Raw genomic sequence first — 18889 nt, forward strand, 5'->3', positions numbered from 1 at the left:
AGTTTGCAGTCATTTTTAATAGTATCAGTTCCTGTTCACTCTGGATTGTCAAATTTTAATCACTTGTGCCAAAAAAAATTTGCCTGTCTTCTCCCATCAAAACGGAGTACATTTCTGAGACTACAAATTCACTTTTACCAAATACACTGATTGCCAAAAATGATTTCACATCACAAGGAACCGGTTTCTGAATTAAGTAACTGGTCGCTACCATCGCTACCATATAATCTACCTAAGCAGATTAGAGCGACACATTAAGGACACACACACAGTGATGGAGAGTTCACCTGCGGCTGTGAAGATGCTCACCTGAGGCTGGGGCTGCTACAGTGCAGTCGCCAAGCTGAGTTTTCAGTGGAGGCACGATGATGGTGCGGGTGCTGGCGCCATCCCCCACAACTCTGCCGGGCCCCTCCACGAGGGGTCCACTATTGCCCCGGAGAGCACCCAGGGTATCAGTGGAATATGGGCTGCTCAAGGACGAGTCAGAGTCTGGAGAATCATTGACAGTGACATAACTGATGACATTAGACCTTGCCTTCAGGCCCGAGCTGAGGAGAAGAAAACACATGACAATTCACCCCCCTCTTAGCAATGTTTCTTTGATGATCTCTGGTCTCCCATGACGACAAGGATGATGACGGCGACAGAGTAACACTAGCAGTGGCAGACTTCTGAGTGCTTGTTATGCATCAGGCACTGTTCTTACACTACACATAGGTCTCACTGGATCCTCACGACACTTCTATGAAGTAGGTACTATCACCCCCATTTTGTAGATGAGGAAGCTGAAGCACAGAGAGATTAAGACACTCAGCCAAGGTCACACAGGCGGTAAGTGGTGAAGACAGGATTCAAGCCAGGACAGAATGCTGCCAGATACACAGCTCTAACAACTCTTCCACGTTGCCGCTCAGCCATTTCCACTCACGGTCATTTCAATAGTATTCCCCGTATCATCCTGCTAGACTATATAAATGGTTCCTTAGTATGTCTAATCAAACTTCTCGCCATACGTTTTTTTTTTTTTTAAATGTTCCTTTACAAACTGAACTCCATCTTCGTAACTTTAATTTTTCCTGATTTTAAAAGAGACTTGGCTCCAGTCCAAGCAATCCTGCTGGTTTCACAACTTTTGCCACTCCATGGTCACTGTTCCTCACTGGAAAGTTCACCTTTTCTCTTCCCCAAATCCGTTCAGAAACCACTTTCAATACTTAGGTTCAAGTCTACAACCCATTTGTAAATACCATCTTGTAACTGTAAATATCATTTGTAAATAGCTCTTTTGAAGTACTTCATTCTAAATCTGCTCTTTCAGGTCATTAAACTTCATTTATATATAACTCTGCAAAGTCTTCTCAGTTACTGTCATGTGTGAATCCTACCTCCTCAGGTAAACGTGGGGTTATTCCCTCTTCTTTATGCCTAGCACCAAAGGCCCAGTGAAGAATTTAACACAGAAAAATCAAAGCAATTAACTATGTTCCCACTAAGAGAGAGGTGTATGTAACAGTTCTTAAATGTATCCACTCTCTCTTGGTTAACTGCCCAGTTAAGAACTTGGATTAAGGTGCTGAAATAAGAGGAAATTATCTGGTATTTACATTCCTCAACTTGCAGACCATACTTAAAGTTGCACCTCTTCCAAAGAGGCCTTTGCAGATTATGAAATTACAAATAACCTCCTATCTACTAACTTTTCCAATTAACTGTTGTTTATGTGCTTCTGCTATGGCATCTATTTTCAGACTCTAAAGGTCCTTAAAGGCAGGGAATCATGTCTGTGGTATAATGTGCATTGCAAGCCAAAGCAGCTAAATATTAAGCAACTTAATACCCCCCTTCTAGCGAATGTATCTGAAAAGACTGATTTAACATCGCTCAGTCATGGAAACTTGAGTGTTCTGACTCACGCATCCAAGGCCACGCTTCCAAAATACCATTTTTTAGTCCTTCCTTTCATAGCCCAAACTGGACCACTTGCCTGAAACCAAGAGTCGAAGATTAAGGTTTGGAGCCCCGAGCCAAGGAGCCATTCACCTATCTTACCTATTGGGCTTATACTTGTTGTCCTCTTCCTCATCAGTGTCACTGCGGATGGTGATGACACTCACAGGAGGGCTAGGAGTATCTGGAATGATGATTGGCTGATGCTGATCTGGGACAGGGACTAGGGAATTATAAGAAGATGTGGTACGGAGAGGACTGCTCCCAACCAGAGAATAGACTTGAGAAGGCAGAACATCCAGAGAAGACCTGTAGTAAAAGGTCACAAGAAAGACCGTTCAGTCCTTGGTCCCCAAAACTATCCATCTCTTCCCCCAGAACTCTTCCCAACTTGTTCTTTGATTCCTTTTTACCTAACCATTAAGTCAATACAACACTTGACTATAGAAGTTCCAATAAAAACTAAACGAACCGCTCTAGCCAGGGTTTCCACCAGGGACAGGAACCCTAAAATACAACATAAATTTTATTTTTGTATGCCCTTTACTCCATGGTTAAATTTCTCTCTGTAATGTTGGCAGAAAAACAAAAACATCGGCCTAAAAGACAGCCTGGATTCAAAGTGGCAGCAGAGAGAAAGGATCTGCATAACCAGGGCACACCTGGCATGCACGCCCAAGTGAAAAGGTTAGCTCACTTCGGCAGCTACTCGCTGCTTTACACCGAAAGGGTCTACACCACGGCACTCTAAATGCTGGCGACATCTCTGTCAAACTGGCAGCTTTAACTACCAGCTCTAACAGAGACTTACTTAGAAGAGACTGGAGCAGACTGCTTATTCTTCTTTGAAGGGAGAGAACTGGATTGTTGCTGTCTGACAACATGGGCAACACCAACATTCAGGGGCTGAGCAGTGGCCAGTGTCACGTGGTTAGTCAGCAAGGAGGGCTGCTGCATGATAGTGCTGTACTGGCTGCTGTGAGAGTGGGCGTTCCTGTACCAATAGAAAGACACAGAGAAGACTGAATGCCTAAACCGCTGGGAAATTAGGACCAAATAGGTATTAAAAGCAATTAAAACAACCAAACAGAGCTGCGTTTTATTTTTTAAGTTGGGCACCTGGATGACAAGGCTATAGGTTTTCATTGCATGGTTTCTAATTGCATAAGCCTGTCTTTAAATCCGAAATAAATGATTCCTGATCTCAGAATCTATTGTTTTCCTATATTCCAAGTTTTCTCATTACTCCATCTCCTAGCCCGATAAGGGTTTTCTTAAAGAATCTGAAACAGAGATACATCTCTCCTTTCCTTTATATTCTTCCCAGTCTGACCAAACCATCAAGCACTTCTACCCTAGGGGATCTACCCTTGCAAATCTCCCAGAGAAGAACACAGGGTACTTGCCTCCAGTCTGTGAGCTGCTGGCCACTGCCCATGGCCTCTGGAATCACTGCTGTGGGCTGGACAGAGTTGTGCAGAGCTACCCCAGGCAACTGTTGCCAAGTTGAAGGCAGGAGAATTTGTTGGGTTCCTCCAGGCCAAGCCTGCTGTAAGGAAACACACATAAAAAGATCCAGACTTGACTCATTCTTGGCTTTTTCTTTTGTTTTTCAGATGAAAGAAAAATTCGTATCTTAAAAGAAGTTGCTTGTAGATTGTTAACTTGCAGAGATCAAAAAAGAAAAGTCAGAGGGGCTCAAAGTTACAAGTCTTATGAATAGGGAAAGAGAACATGCTGCTTTTTCTCGGCCACCTCTGTAACATGACCACCAGGGTATTAAAGAAAAGAAGATCCCTGTGGTTAAGAGTTTCTCTCTTATACTGCAGAGTCAAAGAGTCTGAAAAGTTCAGAGGTAAGCTCTGGTTAAATGATGGAGTATCATTTTTGCAACGATTCTAAAAATACACCTAGAAAGAGTTAAGACAGCTCCCTTGAGATTAAAAATAGTAATTTTAAAATTGAAGTGCCAATCAGTTAAGACATCAGGTCAATTCAACCCATAAAACAAAGGGGAGAATTGTGCCTTTTTAAAAGGGTAGAACTTGGAACATGGAGACAGATGCAGATGACCAAAGGCCAAAATCCTTTGGCAAACAAGCATATGCCAGCAAGAGAAAGCCAACTTCATCATATACAGCCATATGATAGAATTAAATAAGGCAGTAAGTAAAATATTTCCAAAACAGATGCAGGGAGCACCATATTTTGTTTTTAATAGTTACCTAAAATATAATGTTTAACGTATCATTTATGGAAACATACTTCAACATAAAAACTAATCACTACAAGAAAATACATCATTTCTAGTTTTTAACAAGCACTTGCAATAGACAGCAACAAATATGTTTTCTAACTTTTTACAGAAATTCTGGCATTTTCTGAAAAAATGGGAACAGATTTGAAAGTTTCCTTTTTAAACTTAAATTCTACAGTACAATCACCTACAATGCTTGGGTACATATGGTTCTTTCTTGAATTTCAAACTGCAAGGCCATCAACACACTGTTTTAAAAATATTTCTGCAAGTAACAGATCCACTTGTTACAAATACCGGTTCCAAACAAGAAGCCTTCAAAGCAGAGAAACTGCAAACACGTCTGCTACCATAAGCAGAATTTAAAACAAAATAAAACAAAACAAAAAATAAGAGAAGTATGTTAAGTCACACCATGCGTCTTTCCATAAGCCAACACCTGCACAAGACAAAGCATGTAGTTTAATACAGAGCAAGAAATAACATTCCAACGTGAGGCAGAAATCTGGCGTTCCAAGCGACGAACTGTTTTGACAGAGGAAGAACAAAAATATGCAAAGCTTAGCAAATGACTAGTGCAAACTTAAGAAAAGCAGCAAAGGAGAAGTATCAACTAACGTTCTCAAAACTACAGGTGAGCAAGTTAAAACCAGTGGCTTGGATCAATCAAATTGGAAATATATCTGACTCCCTTGCACTCAGGTTTTATGCTCATGATACAATTAATCTGGAGGTGACAAAGGCTTTTAAACTAAAAACCAAACAAATTCCAACAGCCAAAGTATGTTTCTGGAAGTGTTTATACTCAACATGAGTCCTTGAGAAACAACAAAGGGAATTTTTTAAAAGCCCCTTCAAAAGATGTAGATATCAGTATTCAATAGTATCAATAAAGCTTTCAAATGGCTACCTAATTTTAAATTTTTAAATAATGAAATGCTGGATGTCCAATAAAACAAGTTTAGCTCCCCCAAATAAACCAAAACACATCCAAAGACCACTCTGAAGGGTACAAATCCTGAAACACACCTCGAGGTCCTATTTGTTTTTCCTATCTCTAAGCCCCATACTATTACATTTGCTGCTGTATTTAGTAACTTTTCCCCAGGACTTTTAGTGACAAAGGTATTGTATTTGCATAAGGGTTTTCGGCCATATTTTCATCTCTGTATAAAGACCTATTGGTAAAGTCATTAATTTCTCCATAAACCCCTAAAAATGAGTTCACGTTTAATCTCAACCAACAAATGAAATATGATCTAAAAATATTCTAAAGGGACCATCTTTAAATGGAAGATATAAGCTGCCACTGATCACGAGCAGCAGAGTTATCTTCATATGTTCTTAGAAGAAAAGTTAACATCAACTGATAAAGCAATAAATTAGGAGCATCTTTAACATTTCTACATGCACAAAAATTTTCGAAGCTTAAAATAGCAAATAAAGAAGGAAGCTAACTTGCCAGGGAGTTCAAATTTTGGCCATCCGGATACCTGCAGCAGAGCCGAACTAAAGGCCATTTCCTTTAATTCTCAAGGATCAGAGGGTAAGAGGGCAGAAAACAGATACAGTGTTGAAGCTCTTCTGAGACTACACCAAGAGCTTTTATCACACTAGGCTGGCAAAGAAGAATAAAGGGATCTGGCTCCTTACAGAGTCACACTGAATATCAGAGTCAAACAGTGCTTCAGCAAACGTTGGGGAGGAAAACAATGAGACATTAAAGATGTAGCAAGAACACAGCCACAAGATGGCACATGCTTCCATGCCCTCTGCAAAGACTAAGTTAAAAAAAAAACTTTTTTTGAAAAATGAGAAAACCAGAAGGAAACAGAACAAAAACAAACAGGAAAAAATAAAAAAGAAAGAAACCAAAGAAACTCCGTTAGTAACACAATCAAGTGAGGGGAATTACCAGTACAGCGGCAGTCTGTTCAACCAGCGCCGGCCGGCCGGCTGCGCAGCTCAGAGTAAAGGGCACCGCATACTGCGGTGTGATGGTGGCTACTTGAGGGTGGAGAGTTGCTACCATTAGTGGTGTACAGCTTCCCTGCAACGTAGATTAGGCAGGTGAGTGAAACAAACACGGAGGCAGGTTATCTGGATTCAGAAGGGTTCTCATTCCCCCCAAGATATTACCAACAAGTAGGAATTTCGTATCACCTAAAATGCACGTAAAACACAACTTTCCCCTTCAGCTCTGCACGGCATCAGCCCACTAGGTCAAATGTCAAGGGCCTGAGGCAATCAAATATAGGAATCCTTCTTGGGCCCGATTCAGAGGATTGGCTCTACAAAACTCAGTTAACAAAGGCATGTAGTAAGAATTCCTCTTCGTCCTACTCCCAAAAGAAGAGTTTTGGGCTTCCAAATTTCCTCTGTGTCACGGGCCACAAACATTTACACACGGAATTGAAAATACGGTATCTGTTGCTTATATGAGTCTTTCATGATTTTCTTGCCCATCTTAGTTGCATGTCCCGTGGCAGGTAGAAAGTTTTAAGGCTTTCTATAGCTTAGTTAAACACACAGAGTGAAGGAATGTAATACTTGAAGAGGCATCCTGGTATGATCCAGCCTCTCTGTCATGATATCATTCTGAAAGAGTGAGCAAAGGGGACACTAAAGGGAACAAAAGGGGAACACTTTATCTTTAGAATCAAAATGCTGTTACATGTGTATAAAAAACTAACTATATCCCACCAAGTCTGAGTAAATTTACTCAAAACACCATTTCTCAAGGTCTGGGTATTTATCCTTGTAAGTCTAAGGAAGACACTGTCAGAGCTGCAATAGTGTTAGGAATGAGCAATCATTCCTCTATAGATGTTTCCTTTTAAGTCCACGGAATCATAACCAAGAAAGATCTTACAGTCAAAGTAAATACCATCTTCTAGGACAAAATATCTGCATCTCAGTAGCACTTCCGCAATACTGAGTATCCAAGCTGCTGCGGCTTTTTTACCTGTGTCAGAACTCCTGACTGTATCTGCAGTGGCTGAGCAGCTGGAGCCTGGGGTACAATCGGCACAGCGTTATCCATTCTCACAGGGAACCCAGAATGCTTGGTTGTTGCTTGTAGTCCAGCTGTAGAAAACACCACCACAGTTAAATTGCTTTGCTAGGTCTGTGGTTTGCTTACGGTTTTTTTGTTTTTAGCTTTTCTGTTCAAATCATCCACCACCCAGGTTAGTTCTAGACATGTGACATAGGAATTTCATAGAAGTCTAGGGACTTAAGAAAAGGGAGACTGGTTTGGCTCTCTCAGGTTAAATTCATGGGAAGATGTTTGATACAAGAAGGGATGGTTTAAGGGAATTTTAAAAAAACTTTTTTTATCCTGCAACACTTAAAATGTAACACCCATCCCATTCCCATTAATAGCATATGCAAAAGCAAACAAACAAAAAACCTCTATACTTACTAAGTTACATTCACCTTTTAATCCATTAGGGGGGAAAAAAACTTGTATTTTTTACATGCAATCTATTAAAAGCAAAGACTTAAAATAATTATAACTTTTGGTTCATTATGACTCTTAGTTAAGAAAAAATTATCATTATTTATCATCTAAGTTACCCTTTCAGAATATTTTAAGATGTTTTACCCTACTCCTCAAAAAATTCACAATTTAGTTACACATTTTATCTTCAACTAGTATGTGAACTGAAGAAATTATAACTCAGGATAAAAATATTTAAAAAGTAGGTATTTTGGTTTACAGGAACACTTTTTTTCTACTTATTTTAGGAATCTGCCTTTGCCATTGACAGCTTTGTCTTTTACAACTAATGCACAGCTAATTTTTGCTGCCTTGCTCTGGGCACAAATGCTGAATGAATGTTTCCTCCAAATGGGAATTTCTTATTCTGGGGAAAAGAGAGGCTCAAGGCAGTTCTCCCTTTTGCCAAGAGTCGGGAAGAGAGACTTCAAAACTTTCTTTTAAACTTGCCCTATCAAAACTTTCAATGTGGAGAATTTAAGTTTCTATTATCCACTAACAGAAGTTTCTCTAATTCACTAATGCCTGCAGTTTTGTTAAGTGGGACACAAACATTTTAATTAGAATACTTCTTCAGTGATACTTTCTAAGCTATCACCAACTAATTTCTCTTAATATTACTACCAAATAAGCATAACTCCTAAGCTCTAACACTGTGGTTTTCAGCAAGTCCTCCAATTTTCCATTTCAGTGATTTACAAGTATTTTAGCAGTAAGATGTCATATTGGAAAACACAATCCAGAAATACACGAAGTAAGAGAGACTAGTAAAATTAGAATTAAAACACTATAATAATAACTTTTTAAAAAAGTGCTACTTATATAAAAATGAAAGGTAACAAATCCAGATATCCAGATTAAAAAAAAATCGGCCAGCCGTTCTTCATAAGGCAATGCTAGCTAATAAAATATCTAAGCAACATCAAAATTCTTGTCTAAATTCCCAGGACACATGGCCAACTACAAGACAACATTATTGTAATAGCCTCCTACAAACAGGAACAGAGGGCAAAGGCAAGTAAAATTTAGGAAGAAATGTTCATGATAGAAGTTCACCTATACATTCCAAGATAATAAAGTAAAAGGGACAAAATTACAAAATGATAGTTACCACTGAGTAAAATGTGTATCTATTTTGGTCAACTGGAATAGTACAGAAAGTAATATTTATAGTACTGACCTACAAATCTAACTAAATAAGCATTAGACTGCTTTCATAATTTAGGCTAAGCCACAGCAGTTAAGCTATTTACACTTGCTTCTTCAGGAAACTACAAGTGGAAACAAAGAATTAATAAGGCAACACTTTTGGAAGGTTCTCCCTGAGCCCTGAACTAGGAAATGATTCAAGCTTTAATTTTTGTTTTGCTTTTGTTGAATACAACCCGTTAAATAAAAAACCATGGAAGTATGGAAAGAACTGTCTAATTGATGAGGGTCAATTTTCTTCTAAGTATAGTATCTTGTAAAAAAAACAGATGGTGAAAGAAGAGGAGGCAACCTGGAATAGAGGACTGCTGGGCAGAAACCAGCATACGGCTGTGGCTGACAAACCAACTGACAACCTTTATAGCTGAGTTTAAATACTAAGAGGTGGTACTGTATATTTCAAAAACCCACTGCCTGGATTCAAACCCCAGTTCTACCACTAACTAGTGGTAGTTATTAAGACTTTGGGCAGATGAGAGAATCAGGTTCAATTTTCTCATCTATAATGAGATATAATGACATCGGGCACAATGGCATTACCCACTTCCTAGGGTTGTTTGTTGAGGATGAATTAATGCATGTACAAACAGAACATTATCTGGCGTGTAGTAATACATATCAGCTATTTTCATCCTCATTAACTTAAAAACTCCTTTTGTTTGGAAATTATATAATTTGCTCTAACTCCTCAGGTTATTCAGACTTCCTAAATAGAAAAAAATTTCCAAAACTTATAACTTATTACAGCAAAAGAGTTACACCACTCTTCCCCTCTACATCGAGTCTACATTTTGTTTTATTAAGGGAACCAAAAAGTTCTGCTTCATCTTATAAATATCATCTGAGAAGCGGCAGAAGACTTCAGAGTCCCGCATCTGAAAACTGTTCCCGTGAGACTCACTTTGGAAAAGGTGAGGGGGAGGTGGGTGGCTAGTTTGCTAAATTCAGTAGAAGAATCACTCGACATACGACAACCCAAAGTATAGAATTTACTCTTATGTAGCATATGCAGAAAATTATTTGGTAAGTTGGGCTAAATATGCATTTACGGGTTTGGTATCTGCTCCTCCGCTCTCCCTGTGGTCTCTCCCTGGTTTACATCGCTATCGCTCTCCTGTCCTCCCGGTAATCTCTCAGTCTCCCCTAGCCCCTCTTTTCCTTCTGCTTGCTCCGACTCTGTCAGAAACCAAACAAACAAGAGAGTCACAGTCAATAAGTAACTGAAGTAAAAAGATAAAAATGCTACCTGCTTCTATTGTAAAGTGCTATGACAAGCCTGAATCCTGATTTATTACCACAGGGTACTGACAATGACTTTCTGTTGGGAAAGTCAAGTGTGTTGACTTAAAATAATTTAAATAATTTAACCTTTTAAATGGCTCACCATATCAATAAACACATTTCCCATATTTCAGAAAAAAAGGAACTGGACAGACTGAATTACAGAATAATGATAAAAAATGAGGAAGGATGGGAATGTGAACATTTAAATTTTATTGCAACATATGGGGTCAGAGCCTCTTTCTTCAGCTATTCTGTTCCTCTGTTGATAGAAGTTTGTAGGAACAATATGATTCATAAGCTGAAGCAGATAAATTTAATGCACTCCCCATACATGTACCTCCGCTTGTAGAATTTTTCAGTTCAATAAATAATTTTTATTTCTGAATGTAACTCATGAGGTTTCCATATTCTTAAGCATAATTTTTACATTTTAGAATAAAATTACCTTTTATTTGGAAGGCTAATTTTATTAATAGTAGAATGATAAAGGAAATAAGATTCAGTATAGAATTTCTGTTTATAACAAATTTGTTCAAGCTTAATATTTCTGCATATTGAGAGATACATACTTAAACAAGATATAGGACATTGGTACAAGGTCTCAGTGGGCAAGAAATTGGTATCAGGACAGTTCAAATAAGAAAAGTGAACTGAACTCCCATAACGTGTCAGACAGTAGCATAATTAGATACATAACCAATGTAAAAAGGGTAAATCCACGTTGTTAATTTCAGTTATTTTCATATTCAGAGACAGAGTTTAAACTTGTCAGAGATCAAAATTAAACAACTAGATACCTACTAAGGAACTGCCTAAAGCAAGATCTGTGGCTCTGATATGATACCATTTGATAGAGGAGATTCCCCACTTACTCTGAAAAGCAGGTGGACATACTATAAATGTTTGTTGGAACGGATCTGTCTGAGTGCAAATTTGGGTGGTTCCAGGCTGCAAGGACACGCCCTGCTGGGCAACTCCAGGAACTGGTGCTGCAGACGATGGGTACAAAGCCGACTGGTAGTTTAGCAGTGAGACATCTGAATTAGCCAGGGAAAGAGTAGCAGCTGCTGCAGTAGAACTGGAAGCTAGAACACTGGCCTAAAAACAAAAGGATTATAGCTGTATACTGGCATAAAGTGGAAATAACAGTATTTTTACACATGCAGAATCTACCCAGAAAAACTTAAAACAAAGTTTTAAAATGTAGTATTAACTGTCCCTGAAATAACTCTCTGCTTAAGAAATCTTCCCAATCTCTAAATTTAAGGCATACTGTAAGGTTGAATAAGAAAACACAGAATAAAAAACAGTCCTGTACTGAGGACAGCCTCAAATAGACCCTTACCTCTTCCTTCTGTACAAAAAAGTTGCTGGATGTGAAATACCACCAAATCTCCTTTTAAAAGTAGACCTAGCTAAGATATTAGGAAGCTCACATCTTCAATAACAAATGTAAATATCACCATTTGGCAAACAAATGCAAAACCACTCTTAAATTACTGGAAACACCAAACCGAACTCATAAAAACAGTGAGTAGATTGGTGGTTGCTAGGGACAGGGCAGAAGGTGGGAAAGAAAATGGGTGAAGGTAATTAAAGGGTACAAACTTGCAGTTACAGATGAGTAAGTTCTGAGGATCTAATGTACAGTAGAGAAAAAAATTATTGGAAACACCCTTCAACACATGTAATGAGACATATAAAACCTTACCAACAGAGAAAGTCAGTGGCTAAAGTCAGTACAACTAACAGCAGTAGGTAGTACAATAGCTATGGTCCCTTTATGGGACTATGCAAAGACTGTGAGGGCCTGGATTAGGCCTTTGAATTTAGTTTTTGGCGGTACATGACTGGTAGGTATCATCAGTCCACCTGGTCTCCCATCACTTTTGCTATGCAGGAAATTCATAAGAAGCAACAAGATCACCAAAGCAAAAACTGGTTTCTTTATCTCAAACTGCACTCTTACTAGTTTCTACCCCTCTTAGGTTTGAGTTTCCAAAATCATTTACTAAATACCTGATTGTGCACTGTATTAAGCTGGTTGCTGAAGCTCATGGTTAGATTTGTGCTTGTATTTGGGGCAACGTGAGTAGTGAAGGGGCTCTTGATCTGACTCACTGTATCATACATGTGAACCCTCCGCTTGCAGATCTCCATGTTCTGAAAACAGGACTTAACACTGAAAAAAGAGATTAAAGATTCAGTAAAATGAATGCTGAGATTTAAACAGACAACAAAAAACTCAAGATGAATATGGATCAACATTTTTCCCCAAGTATATTTAGATAAAATGAATCCAGAGTTTTTATAACCATAAAGAGAAGAAACACACATCTTATTTTTAATCTCACGATTTTTTCAATGAGAAAGGAAAGCATCAGTGAGCAAAATATGAAAGTACCAAGGCTGCTGCTCATGTGATTGTTCTGTTTAGCTGTTAAGATGGTAACAATACTGGACCACATCATGGCAAATGCCCCAGACCATACTCACTGATTGCTATGTGGAAAATCCAGAAGGTGGGTCATTGTCACAAACTGATGGTTAAGAGTTTTCAGAGGAGTAATTCTCTTATCTGCATCAATTGTTAGCATTTTTTTTAACAGATCGATGTATTCTCTTCGATCCGCCTTCTCTGCCAACATATCTGTTCCCTCCAAGTCTGTGGACATATTCACCTTCCAAGGAAAATTTAGAAATATTATACTTCATGACTTAACCTTTAATGCTGATACTATGCATATGAATAATAGATAGATACAGATAATAGATCTCAAGAGAAAAACCTGAGGAAATTCTTTTTATTACAGAAAAATCATTTTCACAAGTGGAAACTCTTCTTATGCTGTCTAAATAAAATCTTCAGTTTGGTAGAGTGTGTTGGTAGAAAAAAGCTGAATGAGTCTTTTCATTCAAAATTTGGACGAACAAGTGAAAGCAATTATTATTACTTAAATATAAAAATTTCTATTGTTGAAAAGATTAAATGACATAATAAGTATAAAGTGTTTAAGCAGAGTTTGGAACACAATATGCACTCAATTAATGTTAGCTCTTAAGTATTTATTTAGCAGAGAAAATGGACAGTAAAGAAATCTTCAAAAATAGTATTTCAAAATACTGACACACAAAAAGACCAGTTAAGCAAAAGCAAGGGAGAAACACAAAATTCTTTTTTTTTTTTTTTTTTAAGATTTTTTATTTATTTTTTATTTATTTATTCATGAGAGACAGAGAGAGAGAGGCAGAGGGAGAAGCAGGCTCCCTGCAGAGCAGGGAGCCCGATGCGGGACTCGATCCCAGGACCCTGGGATCATGACCTAAGCTGAAGGCAGACGCTTAACCATCTGAGCCACCCAGGCGCCCTGAAACACAAAATTCTAAAAGTATCCTTGGTTAGGATTCAAATGTTCCTTTAATACATGGCAGAATACTAATGAACTTTTATCTCTAAAAAAATGAAAACATATAGAAGATAACAGATTGAATCCATTTTTAATATAACTAATCAATGGAAATGTCTCTGATTAAGAGATATATAAATACCTGGCTTCCTGAAACCTTCTATACTCACCTGAGCCATGTCATCTAAACAATTAAAAATGTACTTTCGAGCTTCTTTTGATTTGATTCCAGTCTCCAATTCATGTTCTTCCGGTGTCTATAAAATATAGATTAAAAAAAAAAATTCCATCTGTTATGTTATTTTCAATGTTTTTTTCTAAATTAAAGCCAAAAATACAAAGAAACAAGTGTTGTCACCTTGCCAATCAGAGATGGCAAACATGAAAGTAATTTACAGCCAGAAAATCTTCTGGTGGATGGACGGGACCTGGATATCTGGCCACCCTTTTAATAGTGCTAAATTAAATGTGGAAACAGTGATCTAACACAGTTCCTGAAGGATGTCATGTAAGAGGGGATATTACCATTTTTCTCTTAAAGCTACTTTCAAATGAAATGATATTTCAAATGCTAACTATTAAACAGGTTCAGGGGCAGAGATTCACAAGGTTACTCAAATTAGTCAGAGATCTCTCAAGTTAAAGGAGTAGGATCAGAAGTAAAAAGCAGGCATTTGTTTCATGAAAATATATAAGGCCTTAACATGGGGAGTTAGAAACTTATGTTATTTTCTCATATTTATTGAGAATTCTCTAAAAAACAGTCCTAGCTAAGTTACTCTAGTTCTTCCTGTGACTTAATGGTGAGCACTATTTTCCATACCCCCTTCTCAGCTGCTGGTTCAAATATACAAAATAACCTCAGACAACTGAATGGTGTTTATTTTTTTAGCTAAGGATCAGGTCAAAGGGGTACAATTAAATAATTTTTCCAAGTACTTCTTCCTGCAAACATACACTGCCACCACCACCACCCCCTTTCCTTCTTCTACCTCAAGAATTTAATAACTAAAAAGTTGGGAGTGAAGAGTACAGGAATGGGTAGTATAGTAGGGGAGCCAAACCTTAAGCCTCCACAGCGGATACCCCAAATTAGGATCTCTGTTGAAAAACCTGGTTGTTTTTGTCCCAGCACTGAGAAGATATTCGGCGGGAAGGCCTTGTGTTTGTGAAATGTAACGAATCTGAAACATCAAAACCATTAAAACACTGATTTGGAGTGGAAAGGGGAAATATTACAATATTAATATTTTATTAATACGAAATATTAAATATTTAAAAATATTAAAAACTTTTACACTAAGATATTATTAGTTCTAGCCAAATCAATACAAATGAAATTTATCTGTAAATACATATAAATGCTAACCCACTCACAGGTAATTCCCAAATATTTATTCAGCTATTTCCATGTTACTGTATCTGTTATTTACAAGGAAAACTCAGTTTTGAAAACTGTGTGTGTAACCATTTTTGCTTCTCTGTAGACCTCTGATACAAAGTTCAGAAAACTTCAGGAGATTTTTAGGACAGAACAGAATAATTTCCAACAACTATCTCATGGATCACCAAGGATTTTTCTTTTTCATTTGCTGATACATTATCAAATTTAAAAGATCAGGAAAATATTTTTATAAGCTTCTTTCTTACTTGGTTTCTAGCTCCCTACTCTAAATTGCCATAGAGCTTTTCCCTCATAACCATAAAATTACTTAATTTAGTTTCTCTACCCCTTCACCACTAGGGGGCAGGCTCTGTGATAATTCAATCAACATTTACTGAATACCTACTATGAACTAAGCTAGCAGTTCTCAAAGTCTGGTCTGGGGACCCTAAGGGGTCCCCAAGATCCTTTCAGGGAGTCCACAAAGCAAAAACTTTTTATTATTTTTTAAATAATACTCAGAAGTTATCTGCCTTTTTCATTCCGTTATAGGTATACAGTAGAGATTTCCAGAGAGGATGTGTGATGATGTCATTGCTCTGATGGCTAATGAAACATGTGCTTGTATATAGTTGTGTTTTAAAAATTTCCCACTTTTATTGTTCAACATTTGTTTGCTTCCACAATTCTAATGACCCAAAAAAGCAAAAGAAGAGGTGATTTGCTTTTCTCTCCACTACTGAGAGTGATACAAGAGGCAATTTTTTTTACCACCTCTTCCATATTTGAATGGCTGTACTTAATATTAGAGAGAAACTTGTAAGCCAGGAAATAAATCTTACTTCCTCCCTCTCCCACTAAAAACTTCAGTTTTAATGTCTTTTTTTTTAAAGTTACACTTTTTATTTTATTATTTTTTTAAAGATTTTATTTATTTACTTACTTACTTATTTGAGAGGGAGAGTACGTGTGTAAGCCGGAGTAGGGGCAGAGGGCAAGGGGGGAGAGAGGAGAGACAGAATCTCAAGCTGACTCAGTGCTAAGTGTGGAGCCTGAAGCAGGGCTCGATCTCACAACCCTGAGATGATGACCTGAGCCAAAATCAAGAGTACCATGCTTAACCGACAGCCACCCAGGTGTGCCCCGTTTTGATTTCTAATGCAGTATATACTAATAGATATAAGCTATACAAACAGAGCTCTTTGGGATCCTCACCAATTTTTTAACAGTGTAAAGCAGAGGTCAGCAAACTATGGCCTATAGGCCAAATGTGGCCTGCTATCACGAGACAATTTCAGATAACAGCAGGATATTACTACTCTTGAATCTGTGGGAGCTACATAACGGAAGCCAATACAGCAAGAACAAAAGAGAAAAAAAATTTAATGTAGATAAGAACATTTTTAATGTGAACTTCTTTTGCGTACAAAAATGGTGAAATATTTTTTAAAATCCAGAATAAAATTTGTGCAATAAAATACTACCCAGACATTTAAAACAATAGAGTAGAGGGGCACCTAGGTGGCTCAGACAGTTAGGCCTCTGACTCTTGATTTCGGCTCAGGTCATGATCTCAGGGTCTTGAGATCGAGTCCCAGGTTGGGACTAGATGCGCTAGGCGTGGAGCCTGCTTAAGATTCTCTCTCTCCCTATCCCTCTGCCCCTCCCCACCCTGCTTGCTCACACGTGCACACTCACGCTCTCAAAATAAGTAAAATAAATAAAATGACAGAGAAGTATAGTTAATGACACATAAAGATATTTCACAATATACTAAGTAGAAAAACAGATTATAAATTAAATAATCTCACTTTTAAAAAAATTACATTTCACTGATCCTAAGAGGCACATTTTTTCACACTAACATCTTTGAAATCAAGGTATGTCCTACAACTGATAACTACATGGTTTAATTGGCAGCATTCTTTCTTACAGGTACAGAAAATTGGTGTATCTTTCAACCAATAGTGTCTTAAATATGATAAAATACAGTATATATCCTCCTCTATATCCCTAAGTTTATCATGTGGAATAAAACTATATATAGCACATATATTCATTCATTCTTTTAGTAAGTACTTATTGAGCCAGGCACTGGTGTTTTAAAAATAGACATGGTTCCTGATCTCATAAACCTTGCAGTCAAGTGAGAAAGACAGACACTGAATATTCAAACTGAATTGGCATTCTAAAAAAAAGAAATAGGCTTTTATAAAAATACATAGCAAATGAACCCGAGCTAGACTGGGGACTGGTTAAGGGAAAGCTCCTTGAGAAAGTAACACTTGAGCTAATAAATGAGTAGGCACTGACTAGGTGAAATGAATGGGTGGTATAGAAGCATTCCAAACTATGAGAACAGTATGTACAAGGGGCCTTTGCTGGAAGGACGCATATTCTTAACCAGTGCTGAAATGATGCCAATGTGCTAGAGCATGAAAAGCAAGAAGAAATGGTGTAAGATCAATCTAGAGAGGGGGAGAAAAAGGGGAAGGACAACCTATGTAGGGGCTCAGTGGCCATATTAAGAATTTAGCCCTTCATTCTAAAAGTATTAAAAAACCACTGAAGAGCAAGTAAGTAGCACGATCAAATTTGTGTTTTGTAAAAATTACTTTGTAAAAGAACTGGAGATCTCAATCATATTATATAATTATTATATATTATGTATATAATTTATATATTATGTATAAAAGTATTACATAATTATTTACTTAGTATCTATTTCCCATCACCAAACTATAGCTTCCATGAGGGCAAGTACAATGTCTTATGCAGCACTGTATCCCCAGCTCTTGATCTTGGGGTCATGAGTTCAAGCCCTACACTGGACATAGAGATTACTTAATTAAAAAGTAAATAAATAAAAGAACCTTAAAAAAAGAAGAAAGAAAACTACTATAAAAAGAGCTCAAAAAGGTTGCAGAATAAAAGATCAATTACAAAACTCACTGTATTTCTATACATTATCAATGAATAATCTGAAAATAAAATTAAGAAAATAATTCCATTCACCACAGCATCAAAAAATAGAATACTTAGAAATGAATTTAATAAGAGAAATGTAAAACCTGTACTCTGAAAATTACAAAATGCAGCTAAAGAAAACCTAAAAAATCTGGTCACATTTATGGGATTGGAAGACAATATTCAATGCACTCAACTATTTAAACAAAACAAAACCACCAGTAATTATTTTGCAGAAATTAAAAAAAAAAAAAAAAGCCCCACCCTAAAATTCATATGGAATCTGAAGGACCCTGGAATAGCCAAAACAATCTTGAAAAAGAACAAAGAGGACTCGCACTTCCTGGTTTCAAAACTGACCATAACGCTACAGTAATAAAAACAGTGGGATACCTGCATAAAGATAGATATATAGATCAATGGAACAGAACTTACAGTCCACAAATAAATCACTGTATTTATGGTCAACTGATTTTTTATAAGGATGCTAAGAAAGGTAGGGAAAGAACGGTCTTAGAGCAAATGGTGTTGGAAAAATTGAATATCCACATGCAAAATAATGAAATTGAACCCTTGCTTTATTCTATGTAGAAAAATCAACTTAAAATGGCTCAAAGACCTAACTGCAAGAGATAAAACTATAAAAATCTTAGAAGAAAACATAGGAGAAATGCTTCATGACTTTGAATTTGGTAATAATTTCTTGGATATGATACCACAAGTACAAGCAACAAAAGGAAAAACAAACAAATTGGACTTCATCAAAATTAAAAACTTTTGTGCAAACAATGCTATCAACACAGTGAAAGGGCAACCCCAAGGAACGGGAGAAAGTTTTTGCAAATTATGTATCTGATTAGGGATTAATAACCAGAATATATACAAACTCCTGCAACTCAACAACAACCCAATTCAAAAATGGGCAATGG

General features: G+C 37.3%; 1 protein-coding gene across 7 annotated transcripts in view; it reads right to left on the reverse strand.

Annotated features, from left to right (window-relative positions):
• The window catches only part of HIPK1 (homeodomain interacting protein kinase 1), a 49174-nt gene that overhangs the window by 7406 nt on the left and 22879 nt on the right, over positions 1-18889 (reverse strand). For 4 of the 7 annotated variants that reach the window (XM_034990245.1, XM_034990246.1, XM_034990247.1 and 1 more), the window contains 11 exons: positions 14674-14793; positions 13780-13866; positions 12699-12883; positions 12222-12384; positions 11075-11300; positions 7173-7294; positions 6123-6257; positions 3357-3499; positions 2762-2944; positions 2053-2259; positions 310-551 (listed from right to left, as the gene is read on the reverse strand). In XM_034990245.1, coding sequence (XP_034846136.1) covers positions 310-551; positions 2053-2259; positions 2762-2944; positions 3357-3499; positions 6123-6257; positions 7173-7294; positions 11075-11300; positions 12222-12384; positions 12699-12883; positions 13780-13866; positions 14674-14793 — 1813 coding nt within the window. Of the gene's footprint in view, positions 1-309; positions 552-2052; positions 2260-2761; positions 2945-3356; positions 3500-6122; positions 6258-7172; positions 7295-11074; positions 11301-12221; positions 12385-12698; positions 12884-13779; positions 13867-14673; positions 14812-18889 lie in introns of those variants that run through there. The other 3 variants (XM_034990248.1, XM_034990250.1, XM_034990251.1) reach the window with 2 other exon arrangements.

The sequence above is a fragment of the Mirounga leonina genome, unplaced genomic scaffold (genome assembly GCF_011800145.1).
Source record: "Mirounga leonina isolate KUSES-001 unplaced genomic scaffold, KU_Mleo_1.0 Mir_507, whole genome shotgun sequence".
NCBI classification, from domain to species: Eukaryota; Metazoa; Chordata; class Mammalia; order Carnivora; family Phocidae; genus Mirounga; species Mirounga leonina.